The sequence below is a fragment of the Corapipo altera genome, unplaced genomic scaffold, assembly GCF_003945725.1.
Source record: "Corapipo altera isolate COAL_440 unplaced genomic scaffold, ASM394572v1 61286, whole genome shotgun sequence".
NCBI lineage: Eukaryota > Metazoa > Chordata > Aves > Passeriformes > Pipridae > Corapipo > Corapipo altera.
In genome coordinates, this window is record NW_020884907.1 from 8,818,518 (window position 1) to 8,835,337 (window position 16,820).

Genomic DNA, 16,820 nt, shown 5'->3' on the forward strand with positions numbered 1-16,820 from the left:
AGTGACACAGCTGGTGAAATCTGTCTTTCTGCTGTTCTCTCTGTGGTGCTGGTAAGTGGCAGGCTTTCTTTCTTCCAACATTAGCCTGATTGTATCCCCATCAATTACCTGAACACACTGCACAAGTAAAAGTGAGGGATTAGGCTGACTGATACTTGGTATGGAGAATAAACCCCAAACCACGTTTGAATGAGACCTAGTTTTTTCTTTGTGTTTGAGGGGTCCATGCGATGAAGACGAGAGTGAGTAGATGAAAAATACCTGCTAGAATCTTCTTTTTCTCTGTGTAATGTTTTATATTCTCAGTTCAAGAGTGGTAGGTCTGGAATGACAACTTGTTGTGAAGACTTTACACTAAGACCTAAGGTCTGATGTTAAGAAAACAGTAATGTTCTTATCTTAGTTTCCTGCACTACTCCTTGGAAAAAAGTGCTCAACTACAACAGCTGAAACAATGTAAATTCTCTTCACTTTTTCAAGTAAATTTTACCACTCCATGGAATTATTTATTTGGGTTTCATTGTGGATAAGCATGATACACATCATGACATAAGCCCTAAAGTAACTTTTAAAATGACATTCAGGACAACTGTCTTGACAAACAAAGCTTTTTTTCTTCCCCCCCCCCCATTATATTAGTATATTTTGCTCAAACATGAAGTGAACTTATGGACAAATCTGAATTCTCATGTGCTTCATGGATCATGACAGCAAGGCTGTTTCATTTCCCATCCATATTCATGATCATATATATTAAAATAAATTACAGCACAATTTTTTCTCGTTAACCTTGTCACCTTTCAAAAACAATATACATTTAATACTTGAAGTAAGAAAAGAGCAAAACAAATATAACTACTTATTTTTCCACACACAAACATGTACATATGAACTACATGTGCTTGCAAACAGATTTTAGTAAGTGTGATGGTATTTTAATATACCTGCACTATGGCATTCCCTCCACAAAAAAATGAGAGACTTGTTATCACATGTACTTGCTCAAAAGTCAACTTCTTACTTTATGGCTGCAAGCTCAAGAGATCAGTGATATAATTTACTTCCTACTTATACAGTGCCCAGTGCAATGAAGTCAAAGTGTTGTTTGGTTTTAGGTATTAAAGTGTCGTAAATGAATTCTTTAAGAAGCAATAATATTTTTTTCTGAAAGATTAAAATTGCTAAGGTGTGTACAAGTTGACAGCCATCTCCATAGCTGCATACGCAGCTGCTTATGCACAACACTTTTAAGCCATTGTTTTTGGCTTATGTATGAGGAGATAATGTTACTGACTTGCAAATGCCACGGTTAGAAATAGGCAGACGTCTTTAAGGTTACAGATTTCCATTTACCTTTTTTTCCTTTCTTTCCAAAATGTATATTTTCATGTTCTCCAGCTCAGTTAGCAGTGGTAAATATTAAAGCAATTCAAAATAAAAGATATGCCACAAGATGAGAAATAATTAAAACTAATTTCCACTGCAGCCTGCTTAGTAGAAAGCAAAAAACCTAGATTCATTTATCAAATTTCCAGTGTAACCGGGAGCAACAGAATGGTGTCTCCTGATTTATATTGCCTGACTACGGTAGAAAATCTGTTTTCACTCTCTTCCTTCAACGTTACTGCTTCATGACAATTTTGGTACCTGCTGAATAAACACAAATAATCAAATTATGAGGTGAAAGTCTGTTCTTTCGTATTTCTCTATAACCTATTTGAATATGAAAGACAAAGTATTCTTCAATCTAAGTTGAAACAACAGTGATCATTTTCTTGACTATACCAGCTCTTTCCTCATTCTGCTGATGCTATAAATGCAGATTTTTATTTTCAGCTGGCCTCATATCCAACCACCTGCTCCTAGTAAAAAAAAAAAACAAAAAACCAACCCCCCAAAATCCCCTGCAGATTGCTTTTGGCATGTAGCTATCTCAGTAGCAAGGTTTTTACTGAAGTTGGTTTATTTCACTTGCAGGAGGAGGTTTATTTAAACTTCTTTTTTTATTTTTATTTTTGGCTTGAAGGAGGTTTAAGATTCTGGTTTGAGATCAGATTCCAAAAGCCACGTGAACATTCAGTGAAACTTAACCAAATTCAGAGATCTTCATTTGGCATCACAGTCATTTGAAACTGAGAAGGGAAGAGGGTAGAACTAGGAGACACAAAAGGAGCATGTGTCACTAAACTATGATTCTTCTAAGCTGCCAAGGGAAGTTTAGTTTTTAATTCTTATTACAGGTGATAAGAACAGGGCATCCAAATTGCTTAGATAACTTGAAAAATCTCATTCATTTCTTGAGAGATTCTCCAACGAGGCCCTCTGCTTTTTCCAAAGTGTTCTTTTAACTTCTTCAGGCACAATTAAGTTTTAAATTACTGGATGAGAGTTTTTTAACTTTTTTTTTCCTGGTTCTGTTTAGCATAAAAAGCAATCAGTCTCATAGGATACTGAAACAAGGTCAGAAAGCATGTATACAATGTTTCCCCACGTGTTGTCTTACTGCAAAACTATGAATCAGCTGCAGCAGACTGGCATTTCTAAGATTCTACTGCTGTGCTTTTTCTTTTATTTGAGATCAGAGTTACTGTTCAGTGAAGATAGACAACTTGATCATGTGTTTCTTTCCCTGCTACTCCATGTCAAGCCACCTGATGAGCTGAGGTGATGGAAACGGACAGGATAGTCATCATGCAAGCCCCAGGTAGACTAGGATCATTCAGGGGAAAACAATAATCAACAAACTGATCAGAATAGGCTTCCTGTTCCTCACTTCTTGCTGGGTGTTTCACTGCTGGGGATGGAGGTGTAACAGATTCTAGTTTATTACACAAACGTTGCCTTCTTTGAAGAAAAATGGGTAAGGATTGTCCATTTTATTACTGCCTAATGGACTATATTTTCACACAATGCAGTAGTGGATGAAGCAAAATAACTGCCTGACTACAGTTTCTTGTCTGTCTTTGCTGGAAGTTGCTGTTGTACTTGGGCAGCCAGCAGTCACTTGCTCTACCGGATTTTCAGCCAATGCTTTGTCTTTTTACGGGTTAAATATGGGCTTCTGGCATTCACATATCCTGAAAGTTTTTCAGAAAAAGTCCAATGTCTAAAATTGATATCCAGGCATGGTGTAGCAAAGTCTGTTTCTACTTGTCTTTGATGTGATTCTGCTGCAACATGGCCTACATCCCTCAGTTTCTTCTCACCAGTTTCTTCTGTCACAAGGTTTAGATAAGACTTTTCATTAAGTGTTAATGCTGACTTACTGCATCTCATATGCCTAAATTACAATTTGTGTGCTGAGGGTGTAGTGTGCAATGTTTCTTAATTTTATTTGTGATGTTATAATTGTTACCGTCATAGATGTTTCAATACCAAGATGAAAGAAATTAGGAAAAAAAAGATAGCTACCATCCACGTAAATAAGGAAAACCTCAAATGGCAATGTGACAATGAAGTCAAAAGAAAAAATGTTTAGTTAAAAAACCACTTAGTGACATCAACTTGTGTCAACAGTTCTCTAGGGATCTTGGAGTCTCCTGTTTGAGTTCAGTTGTATCTGGAGCTGTCAACCCTGTTGGCTCTTGCAACATGCGTGAATGGTTGATGAAGTGGGAACGGAGGGTAAATGCAGCCTCCCAGTCTGAATCTAACTGAAGTTAGATTTCTGTGGACAAAATCTTTCTGAAAAGAATGTTGTAAAGTTAATGAGAAAGAAGAAGGGGAAAAGAAAAGAGAACCAGCCCAAAATCTAAAAGTAAGGCTGAGGTGGGGTGCTGGTTAGTCTTAACCATCCTAAAATAATTTCAAACTCTTTTGTTAATACATTGCTTCAGTCTTCTCTTTAACTCACTTCTTGAAAGTTTAACTGGGTTAAAAATTGCCCGGGTTAAAAATTGCCCAGGTTAAAAAAACATCCAGGTTAAAAACTGGTTGGATGGTTGGGCACAGAGAGTGGTGGGGAATGGTGCCACATCCAGCTGGTGTCCAGTCACTAGTGGGGCTCCCAAGGCTCAGTATTGGAGCCAGTCCTGTTTCTCATCTTTGTCAATGACCTGGATGAGGGGATCAAACGCATCCTCAGTAAGTTTGCAAGCAACACTGAGTTGGGTGGCAGTGTGGATCTGCTGGAGCGTAGGGAGGCTCTGCAGAGGGATCTGAACGGGCTGGATTGAGAAGCTGAGGCCAGCGATATGAAGTTCAGCAAGGTCAAGTGCCAGATCCAGCCCTCAGATCACAATAACCCCAGGCAGTGCTACAGGCCTGGGGAAGAGTGGCTGGAAAGCTGCTCAGCAGAAAAAGACCTGAGAGTACTGGTCAACAGTGGCTGAACATGAGCCAGCAGTGTGCTGAGGTGGCCAAGAAGGCCAATGGCATCCTGGCTTGTATCAACAATAGTGTATCCAGCAGGACCAAGGAAGGGATTGTCCCTCTGTACTTGGCACTGGTGAGGCCACACCTTGAATCTCGTGTTCAGTTTTGGGCCCCTCACTACAGGAAAGACATTGAGGTCCTGGAGCATATCCAGAGAAGGGCAAAGGAACTACTGGAGGATGTATAGAGTAAGTCCTATGAGGAACTGCTGAAGGAGCTAGGGTTGTTTAGTCTGGAGAAAAGGAGGCTCATGGGGGTTCCTTATCACTCTCTACAACTATGTGAAAGGAGGTTGTAGTAAGATGGGGGTCGGTCTCTTCTCCCTGGTAACTAAGTTACAGGATGAGAGAGCATAGCCTCACACTGTGCCAGGCGAGGTTCAGGTTGGATGTCAGGAGGAACTTCTTCACAGAAATATTTGTTAAACATTGAAATGCATTGTCCAGGAAGCTGGTGGAGTCACCACCCCTGGAGGTGTTCAGTAAATGACTGGGTGTAGCACTTAGTGCCACGGTCTAATTGGCAAGGTCAAAGGTTGGACTTGATAATCTTGGAGGTCTTTTCCAACCTAAATAATTCCATGATTCAGTGTGATTCTGTAAACACTTGTACATTCATCTATTCTGAAAGAAGAGTACTGGTCTGTGGAAGTGGACTTCAAAACATATTTGTGGGAGGCTCAAGCATTCTCTTAAAGGAATTATGACAAGGATATTTTGGTACCTGCTTTCTCAAGTTCCTTTGCTTGTTTTGACATTTTCTGCTTTTTCCATTTCTGCAGAACTGTTGCTTCTCCTCAGAGTTTTCTTGCACTGACTGCCAGGTAAGTTCAGGCTTGTGCCAGCATAGGGGCCAGCCTGTACAAAAGTCAGAGGTAGCTTAAAACCTTTGTTCCCACTTTTAGTACCAGGTATGCACTATCCACCTGTTTCTGAATATATGATAGGGGAGCCATGTGGGTCAGACGCCTCCTCACAGCCCACTCTTTTTTCTCCCCTGTAGTAAAATAAACTGTGGTGTCTCCTTGATCTCTAGCAGAGAAGTAGAGGTGACTCCTTCAAGAAGCGTGTAGGCATTCAGCCATTCTGTTCTTAAAAGAATTGCCAAAAAGGTGCTATCTAGGCACGACCTTGGCACTGTATTCCTTATTCCCCCAAAAGAGCCACAGTGAGTGTGTGTCCCACAGACACATAAAAAAGGAGACTGTGTGGAGCAAGATAAAAAGTGTGACTCTGAGTCTTGTTGTCCTCACTTCTGTTAAGAGACGCCATATGCCTTGTCAAGTCCATGCTGAAATAAGTAGGCTGCAAAAAGAAGAACATCGCTAGAGGCAGGAAGCAAACACTGATTCTGAAAAACTGAATACTGACTGAACTCAAGGCAATACACAGAACGTTGACAGATCTGCAAGGTGGTGCTCAGCAACAGCAAGTGGTGATTTTCATCACCAGTACACATTTCACATAGGTAACTAAGCATATTTCTGCTCACAAATCCTTGCAGTGCACTAACAACGCAATCACTTCTTAAAAGTCATTCTAAGGGAATAAGGGTATACAGCAATTCATAGTTAATCCTAAAAGTACATTTTTTCTAGGGTGTTTTTTTTTAGAATTTTTTTCATTGTGTCATTTAATATGAAGAAATCAGCTTCAAATGTCTAGAACTTAGGAGACTTTTTGCTTCTAACATTGATTTTAACATTTAACATGAAATGACTGCGGGGCAATGGATTACTAGTTGAAAAAATGACAATTACAAGGGAAAGGCACATGCAAATGTCTTCAATGGACAGTTCAGAAACATTTTTTTTATCCCCATTTGTTTCTTTAACTGCCCACATTAAGGTACAGTAGAGTTTTGGACGTCAGTGCAGTGGTTATTACATCAACAAAAATAATTTCCCTGGTGTTAGAATTTAGTCAGGGGTTATTCCATTATATTAATGTTCTATAAACTGTCATAGAACAAAGAGTATTCTGATCAAGCATCTCTATAAATCTTCACCTATCTAGTTCAGAGCATAAAAAAAAGGAAGCAAGAAAACACAGCTCTAAACTTAAAATCAACTTAAGTGAACAAAATTCTAACAACTCTTGCAACCTCCTCAGTTTGGCAACATAAAATGGAACAACGATGTAACCAAATATCAACCACTAAGAAAAGAGATTCTCAAAATTGTCTAGCCTTGGGTCCTGCAGCTTTGTTATGGGTACATCTGGGGAGCACAGCTGGATTTTACAACTTTTGGCACATTTCCCTTGATAGGAGCGGGAGATTGTTATCCTGCTTTGAAAATCTCTGCCAAAGAATGTGGATACTAATTTTAGAAGCGCCTGTATTCCATTATAGGTCAGCCTGACTTTGGTTTCAAAGTGCTGAAATCTAATATTAAGATTGAACGTGGGCTCTTAAATCACACTAATCCAAATGTTCTGTCTTATAATATTTTCATATCCTTTTTGATTAAACATATATATAGTCATTGTTATCCTTACTCCAGGTTATGCCAATCATTGAAAAATTGTATTTGTTATCAGCCATGTAGGACAAACTTATGGCTCCTAATTGCTGGAAAAAGGAGAAGTGATGAACAACTTCATATCTTGCATTTGCTGAGAATTTCAAAATAGGAATAGTGATATTAATGATTAAGAATAAAGTTTCAGTTCTCAGTCTTTTGAGAATTTGTTTAGAGACATAAAACAAACAAAAAGTTACTTGTACTGAACTAATATTCCACTTCTGACTTCTCTCCATTAAAAATGATTTCTAAAATCTGGAATAACTCACCCCTCTTGCTCTAAGATACTGCCCCTGAAAGAAATATAACCACATCGTTATTAAAATGGCATCAAGAATAGCTAAGTAATCTGTTCTTGGAAATTAGCTTTGTGTCTATGTGTTATCTACAAATATACAAGATGAGAATGACAGTGGCTAGAGGTTCATTATATCTGGCAGTATGTTAGCCTTTTTGAGGCTATCATGTTTTAATCATTATTTTAGTATTATAATCCCCATATTATGCATGAACAACTGTAGTTTACTTGGCATTGGAGAAGAGTTCATTCCTAGTAGCAGAGTGTTTGTATGTTTTAATACATTTGTATAAATAGTAAGATGACCATATTTCCCAAGGAGTCTGCAGAATGTATTATGCTCTTTATTTTGCCCGGTACACATTAACATTTTAACAGTAGCTTTGAAATTAAAATCAGGGCTAACAAAACCGATTCTCTCTCTTCAAGGTAGAACTCAACTCCTCTATGCCAGCATTGACTAGTGGGTTGCCTTCCCTGGGTGAGAGCCAGGGCTATGTTACAGTAAACTGGTCCAGTGTGATATCACAGATATAAAAAATATTCCATTCTGTATCAAAACTAGGCACATGCCTTATATTTATACGAAGAGAAGATCGACAGAGTTGATTGTTTTTACTCTCAATTATTCAACTCTGGCCTTCTACATGAGGAGAAAAATACCTTATGTAATTTCTAATTAGTAACTACAAGAATCTAATTTAAGTTTGATGGTAGTTAAAAGAAGGGTGACATCACACTTGGGTCAGTATTGGTGGATATCTAAAAGCACAACCTCTCATTTGTATTGCTTTAAAATGTACACAGTATAGATGTAAATTGAAAAGAAAAAAAACTACTAATTTTTTTGTGGTGTTGAACCAACTAGAAGGGAGGATGCAAAGTTTTACCAAATGAGATATATAGATACAAATGTCACTGTAGAGCATGTTTTAGACAAATGTGTCTTTTTCTTTAAGTATGTAAATCCTACACTGTAGGTTTTTGTTTGTTTTTTTTCTTTTTTCTTTTGTAGCAGTAGAAAATGTTGAACAATTGTCCATGAGCATGAGCCAGTGGTTCATTGCTGATATCCCCAGAATGCCAATATTTGCAATGCAAACAGTTAGTACAATTTCCCAGTTCTATGAAAGGCCCTGACACATCTGCCTCAAGGTCTGGAGGCTCTGTTGTATAACCACAAATAGTCTTTCCATTTTCCTACAACCTTTTGATACACTGACAGCTGCATTAAGCTGCTTTTGCCCAGTGATTCCACATGCCAGGCTGTTTTAATAGATTTTAATGCCACAGAAAAAGCACTGCTAGCAGAATACTATCAAATCATTTTCATATTGAACCGTCGTGGTCCAGAAACCTCCCCTTCAACCACAGCACCATTGTTTTTGCGAGGGACATATTCAAGGTCAATGCTGGTTTTGTGTTTGCCCTTCCCTCGGCTCCAAACAAAAAGAAGAAGGAAACAGAATAAAACCACTCCAAGGAATGTGAAACAGCCCATAGCTGTGGACACCAATATTGTCTTAAGGTCCAGAGAGTAGCTGTTCGCATTAGTTCCATTGGAACTTGTGTCGTTGGAGTCTGTCATATACATAGGGGTCCTGTTGGCATAAAGGAAACGATCTGAAGTAAACCCCTTTACCATAAGGGAGGCCGAATAGGTGTCATTCCCAGCTGCGTTACTTGCAATACAGACGTAGATCCCAGTGTCCTGGTCTTGAGCAAATCGGATCTCCAGAGTGCCGTCCCCCAGCACTGTGGCTCTACCATTTGATTTAGTTGTGATCAGCCTCCGGCGTGGGGTAACCCAGGAGATGGTAGGCTGAGGGTCCCCATCAGCATTGCACATCAACTGCACTGTCTGGCCTTCCTCCACCACTAGGTACTGCAACTTCTTGTCTTGTATCTTGGGTTTCTTGCAGGTGAAGTAAAAGGAAAGAGCTGTGCTGTGAAAGTCTCTGAATGACCTCTCTCTTACACTGTCTGGGCCAGCGCACATTGGTGGCTCACCCCCGAACTGCAAGGTGGGCTGCCGCTGCAAAATCCAAAGGAGACGGCAGTCACAGGCCAGAGGGTTGTTGTTAATACAGAGGACTTCAAGGCTTTTGGAGGAATGGAATACATTCTCTTCTAGGGTTTCTAGCAGGTTTTGGGACACGTTAAGCACACGTAAGAATCGGAGCCCTTGGAAAGCGTGTGGTTCAATGGTGCGCAGCTGGGCCCCCACCATGTGGAGCTCCTGCAGGCGCACTAAATCTGACAGCATGCCTGCTTCGATAGTGCTGATGGGGTTGTAAGAGAGGTTGAGATGTGTCAGGTAAACCAGGTGCTTAAAAGCAGAGTAAGGTACAGCAGACAGGTTGGTGTTGGTGATGGAGAGAGAAGTAAGATTGAGACCGTACAAACTGTTGGCAGGTAGCATGTCCAGGAGGGGCCAGGTCTCTATCTGTAGGTCTTTCAGACGAAACAGTCTTTTAAAGGCATACGCCGGCAAAGCGTTAATGTTGAGCTGTTTCAAATGCAGACTGATGAGGTTGTGGAGATGAGAAAGAGCTTCTGTTGGTACGGCTGTGAGGTTGCATCTCTCCAGGGTGAGCTGCTCCAAGCTGAGCAGCCCACTGAAGGCCCTGTGTGATATATACACCAAATCATTGTCCCCAACCTCCAAGGATTTAAGGTTATGCAGATCTTGGAACATGTAGTCCAGCAAAATGACAATCTTGTTTTCACTTATATCAAGCTTTGTTAAGTTTGATAACCCAGTGAACACCCCAAGGGGGACCAGCTTCAGACGGTTTCCTTTCAGCCGGAGGGAGCGCAAGTTGAAGAGATTGTTAAAGGCTCCAGGCTCCACATTGGAGACAATATTGTCACTGAGGTCAATCTCCTCCAGCAAAGGGTACGATGTGAATTCCTCAGGGTTTACGCTCTTCAGTCGGTTCTTGCTGAGGTCCAAGATTTTGGTCTCAATGGGAATGCCCTCTGGGATGGACATCAGACGCCTTCGGTGACAGCTGACAGACTTGTTCTGTGCCGAGCACTCACAGCGGGCCGGGCAGCCCATGGTGGGGCCTGTGAAGATTAGCAGCACAGCCAGACCCAGGAACGGCTGCCAGCATGATAGAGCTGTGTGACGCATGACTCCACTGATCTGGGCTAACCCTCCGTCACGGGCCTGTGGGGATGAGGATGGGAAAGGGGAGAAGTTAAGTCTGCAGAAAAAGGAGAACTCAGCCAATTTTACAGTACCATTTCAAAGCAAACATACGTGTTTTCATTTGAAACGAAACAGTAAAACCTACTGTGAATGGCAAGACCAACAAAAAAAAGCAGATTTTCCTTCAATATCAATGGGCTAGCCAAAGGGTCTGTTTATTCAGCATTTTTCTCCAGATGTCAGAGGAGACAAAACAGCTTTTCCTACTGCAAACAGTAAAGACGGTTAGATTTCAGTCTTTTCTCACTTTCAGTGGGTTTCCTCAAGACAGTGCTATAATTAACCCAAGATAAACACCACACACTCTGCAAAAAGGGCTAATAGGATTTGTGATAAGTGTACAGCATTAGACCTCTGTGAGGTGATATGAAACTAAGCTTTTGCCTTTCTTATTCCCATTCATGTTCTAAGGTAAATCTTAATGATGTATTATAATCAAGAAAAGGAACTCCTTAACAATGAAAAGATTCCTTTTAACATTTATTGCATATATTAAAGCTATAAATAGATGGAGCTTGTTCACACATACGCGTATGCTGTGGCTCAGATGAGGAAGGAAGAACTGGTGCATCTCTGTTTAGAATCTGTAATAAGGACAAATTGATTCTTTGCTTTTACTGCACAGAGATATTTCATGTGATTTTTAGAACCCAAGACCTAAGAAGATTTTACAGAATACCTCTTTGTACTTCCAAGATATGTAAACTAATTTTTAGGAGGACAAAAACCAAGATAAGATGATCTACCTGTGTTTAATCAGTGCAGTGTGCAAAGAGGAACCACAGATTCAATGGGAATCAGAATTAGTAAGGGATTTATTAATTCCCACCTTCAAGTTAAAAATGAGGATAAAAGAAGACAGGATAACATCTATTAAATTAAACCCCCTTATCCAAAGGCTGTACTTTTCAGGTTTAGTCACCAAAGGCCACAGAATTTTTCACCAATAGCTACTAACTGATGACACACAATAACTCATTTCAAAAGAAGAAGAAAAGAATATAGGTGTTCGTCAAAGGAAGGTGTGTCTCAGACACTTTCAGACTGAAGTAAACTGCAAGCAAGGACAATGGAAGTGCCTTAACTCCTGTGGTACAACCAACTTGATGAGTAACAGTACTGGGATTTTGGTTTCATGATATTAATAAGCCTTATGGTGTGCCTCAGCCTTTTCTGGATTGGTTAACTTGGGTTCATTTTAGCTGAAAATATGTTTACATAACTTCTGCCTGTAATTACCTCTTGGAACTGAATAGATGAATATTGCCCATCTGGTCATCATGGGTAATGACAAAATTACCCTGTGACCAAGCATCCACCCCCTTATCTGTGTGTTTGGGCTTAGAGAGTCATCTGGGTCCTACCTAAGAAGTTTTCAACTTCTATTTGAGTAATTTTTTCTATGTGCTGTCACATAGACAATGTAAAAGAAATCCGCCTGTACACAGAGGAGAGTGTCCTCTAAATACACTTAAATAAATTATGGTATAAGCAAATTTATGAGGAAATCAGACAGTTATTTTAGCAAATAAGCTGTTTGAACAACATAAAAATAATACCGAGCAAATCACAAACTGACTAAGTCCCACCAGTAACTATACTGCAGTAAAACCTCACTCCCCCGGCACACAAGTTAGAATGTGATAATCATCCTGCCTGACAGAGGAGAGTTGACCTCTCAGACTGTGGATGATCAGAAGAGCGGAGACTCAAGATGCGAGAAAAAGAGTAAATATTTGGATCTATTGATCTTATTGTAACATTAACAATTCTCAACAGAAACTGTGTGGTTTGGATTGTAAACATTAGCATTATTGTAACTGTACTGAGAAATCAACAGCTGTTGTGTTTTGACTGTTAAAAACTGTTTTGATTGTTTGAGTGAGCAAGAATTTATTTGGAGGTACATAAAAATTGTGTTCTTTGACTGACCATAAATGAATGGTGCATATATTACTCCTCTCATAACTCTGTGGAAGAATTTCACTCTTGACTGATGTGGCTTTGTATTTCCATTTTGACACATCTATGCAGAGATTAACAATAAGAGGCATATTGCATGCTGATTTTGACATGAGACTGGAGACCTGGATGAAGACTACTCTGTATGATATCACCTATAAAAGCACATTTTGACTTTGCTCTAGAATGACAACCTGCTGAGATTTAGTTTCCCCCTTAAGTTGTAGTCTTACAAGTAACTATTGCTAGTTATGTCCAGCTGTGATAAAGGTTTTGAGAGGTAAACTTCCCTTCATTAGGCACTAAGTTAAAACTGGAAATCTATAGGGGTCTGTGAATTAGGTGTTTGCAATGAATTCAGACTAGAGAGGCTTTTGGGTGTTCTGATTATTGCTTTCAGAACTCAGTCTGTGAGATTAGTGCTTTCATACTGATACTTCTAGCACACAGGGATTTCATTTCCTTCCTTCCTTAGCTGCCTAATGTATGAAGCACAAAGTAAACAGGTTCAGTGGAAGGTAAGCATGCCTAGAGTGGTCATTTTAGATAGCAAAAATACAAAACAATTTTGCAACTATCCAATCCACCTAGTAACTAAAACTTCTGAGGAGTCTAAATTATAAAACGGACAGTATAAAATGTGATAAAAGGATTTTTTCGTCTCTGTCTGGAAGAAAGAAAAGTAATGTTAATAAGGCACTTCAGATATTACAGTAGTCTTCTGCGAAAGTTATGCACAGATATGGAGATGGATATGTATTAATCTAAAATGGTGTGGGCATATGTGTGTACGCATTTGCAGGCAAGAAAGATTCAGGACTGAGGTATAAGCTGGAGCAAATTACATTTCAATAAGGAGAATCAATAATTTATATTAAATAGCAAGTCATAAAAGTAAAGTTTACTTGGATCAGGGTTAGAAGTTAAATACAGGTTAGAAGAAAACATAAATTAAATTTATTATTTCAATTTACCTTGACACAGATTATACTATCACGCTTCCTGCTAAAGAAATGTGTGACTACACCCTTAACTTTGAACTGCTTTTTGGGAAAATTACTATCTCCATTAAAAAATGAAAAAAAAAAGTAACCTTATCTCATCAGAAATGCTACTCCTTAAAAATCAGGGTGAAATTATGTCATTAAAAGATAGATTTGTTGCAGTGAAAAATTATTTCACACATTTCTTTAAACTTCAGCACACTGGTGCTGTGCTGAATTATGTGTCACTGTTCAACATGATACCTTCCATTCCTTCTTAAACAACCAGCACAAAGTACTTTATCCTTTACAAGTATAAAAATTCCCCCTAAACATCTGTAGGATTATCTCATTGTCCTTCCTTGCATCCCTCTCTTCACTGTGATATATGCAAGAAATTAAAGTGCATGCATACAAGTATGTACATATATATGTATTTGTACATAGATGTAACCTAAAAGTACAGTCTTAGTGCTTTGTGATTGTACCATGTATTGCACTAGAGACTACTTTAAAATTATAGCTTATTAGGCCCAAAATTCAAAAAACATAATAAATAATTATGAACTGACAGTTTCTCTATGCTTGAATGTGAATGAGAACCTGTAAAATTGTTTTTACAACCTTTCTGGAGCATTTATAATGCTTCAATAAACTCTAGAAAATTACATAAAGGAATATATATAAAGGAATTCCTCATTAAAAAATAAAAATAAACTAATTGTCTTCTTTCTTTTCTTTCTCTAGCTCTGTTTCTTAAGTCCAAAGTGTCAAGAGTCAAGTTACTGTTGGCTGATACTATTTTTCAAAAGAGGATCCTAGTCAAAGTTCAACTATGCAATTATGAAAGCTCATTAAAGTTATTAGTTAATAGTTCTGTGTGATCTCACCCAAAACAGCCATCTCCACTGCTTTGAAATGCAAATCAGTTTGTACAAAGTTCTGCAGCTTTGAATCTTCCCATAAATGCTTTACAGGAATGTACTGTGCCCTGTAGCTTTTAAACTGAAAAACTATAACTAAAATTAAAAAAAAAAAAATCAAAAGCAACCCAATGCTCCCTTAGAATGCCATACAATTCTGAATATCATAGCTAGGAATGTGTCTAACCATGCAAATATGTTTTATATTGTTTCACTTCTCCCTCTCAGACTAATTTTGAAATCTTTATAGCTAAAACTAGAGTGCACTTGACCATGCTCCTTTCCATGTCCAATATGATTCTTCAGTACTATAAGGGACATGGTTTTAGCCAGAAAAGGAGTGATCTGTTTCATTTGTCAGCTGAATTTGAATCAAATGATACTCTAACTTGGCAGGTTTGATCTCTCCTTTCCTACCCCTTTTCCTGCCTTTCAGAAAGCAAAAAAATCCAGTGGATCATATCAGAGATGACAATTTTGTCTGACGTTGAGATCACTTAATAATTTACCTTCTAAGACTCCCTTTAGAAAACCATACTGTATTAAACACATGTTCTAGGATTAAACGTTGCATGATAAGACAGACTTGTACTGATTATTCACCTAAATGCTACCAGCTAATCCTGAGAACCAGGTGAAGTCCCTGTTTTAAAGGTATCTACTGCACTGACCCTGGCTGGACACCAGGTGCCCACCAAAGCTTCTATCACCACCCTCCTCAACTGGGTAGGGTAGGGAAAACACAATGAAAGGTTCACGGGTCCAGATAAAGGGAGCGATTACTCACTGGTCACCATAACAGGCAAGACAGAGTTAACTGAGGGGCATTAGTTTAGTTTATTACCAATCAAATCAGAGCAAGATAATGAGAAACAAACCTAAATCTTAAAACATCTTCTCCCCTCCCTTTTTCCTGGCCTTCTCTCCCTTCTCTTTACACCAGTGCAAGGTTTTGGGAAGTGGGAACTGTCGTCAGTTCATCACATTGTCTCTGCCACTTCTTTCCCCACAGGGGGAAGAGGGAGAACACTCCTCACACTCTTTCCCTGCTCCAGTGTGGGGTCCTTCCCACAGGAGATAATCATGATGAATTTCCCCAGCGTGAGTACTTCCTGTGGGCTGCATTTCTTAATGAACTGTTCCAATGTGATTCCACTTTGTGACGTGCAGTCCTTCGATAAGGATATTTTTATGGGTCTATGCTTAGGCATAGTAAATTTTTCTCCCTGTGTGTAAGATAGTTTCTTTCTCCTCTGAATGTTAAATTTTAACATTGCTATGTTTTAAAGCAGGGAGCTGATACTGAGGAGTCTTTGCATTGCTGTCATCATCTGTCACACTTCAGCAAGCAATAAGCCAAAACCATTGTTCAAATCTTTGCAACAAAACACATTTTCTCTTGTGCTGAGTAGACAGACAGTGAATATGAGCAGTTAAAACTACTGAAAATTTTACCTGTGTGGTGCAAACTTTTGCCCAGTTCAGTGTGGTTTAGGAAGGTTTCATTCACAACTTTATCTCTCAAGTACCTATTGGAGTTACTTTGGAAGACCATCTGACCTGTGATGCTGGACCAAACCAGGTAAGGGCAGGTAGAGTGAGGAACCCTTGCTTCTGGACTGCATAAATGTGGAAACATTGGGAAGTTTTGCTCAGGAGATGCATGTGAAGGGAAGATGACAGAGACAAACTGAGATGGTTTTAGGGATAGTCAAATAACACATGAAAATATTAGACATTTAGGAATGTTGTTAGAGTGAGAAACAATGTCACAAGGGGGATTGACTGTGGTATTTTCTGACTAGACTGTGCAATTTTGATGTTCCCACTATGTGTTCTTTCAATGTAAGAGGTAATTTGCAGTGCAGGTTTTGCCTCACCAGGTCTCGCGCCTGCAAATCATCTAAGTTTACTGCACTGTTGCCAAGATCTATCACAAAGTCAAGCCTGCTTACACACTCTCAAAAGGATGATTTTTCTATAAATCAGAGCATTTCACAAATGATTCAAATGAAGTAAGGTGTTCCATGTCCCCTGTCTCTTTGATCAAGCCTTTTTTCTCTTATGCAGAGATTTTGTTCTCCCTCTCCTTATTGATCTCCTAAATATCTCAGTTTATTTAAATAAACTGCTAAACATTAAATAGCTGTCTATCTGCATTCCAATGATTAATATATTGTCAGAAACCTTGAATAATAGCAGCAACAACAACAACCACTATTCTGATAATTCATTGAATTGGGTAAAAAGTTTTGATTCAACTATTCTGCAGTTCTAGAATCATCCTCTGCTACTAAGTCATCAATAAAATCTTCATGGGCTAACATCAACTCAGAAACTACACTCAAATTGCATTTGTTTTCAGAGGAAAAGATTGAGACTCAGACCAGTACCCCTTTATAAAAGACATAATAGAAAAATAGGAAACAAAAGCAGAAATAACAACTAGAGGAACATTTTTTAACTGCTTATTCAATAATATTATTGTAGGACTGCTTAAAATATTTGTACCAAGTGTAATGAAGCTAGACAAGTGGGT

General features: G+C 38.9%; 1 protein-coding gene across 3 annotated transcripts in view; it reads right to left on the reverse strand.

Moving 5' to 3' along the window:
- Window positions 1-484: 484 nt before the first annotated feature.
- Window positions 485-16,820, reverse strand: part of LINGO2 (leucine rich repeat and Ig domain containing 2) — a 168,716-nt gene continuing 152,380 nt past the window's right edge. For 2 of the 3 annotated variants that reach the window (XM_027652551.1, XM_027652552.1), the window contains exon 3: window positions 5,976-10,371. In XM_027652551.1, coding sequence (XP_027508352.1) covers window positions 8,515-10,335 — 1,821 coding nt within the window. In that variant the 5' untranslated portion in view covers window positions 10,336-10,371 and the 3' untranslated portion in view covers window positions 5,976-8,514. Of the gene's footprint in view, window positions 2,155-5,097; window positions 10,372-16,820 lie in introns of those variants that run through there. The other variant, XR_003529175.1, reaches the window with a different exon arrangement.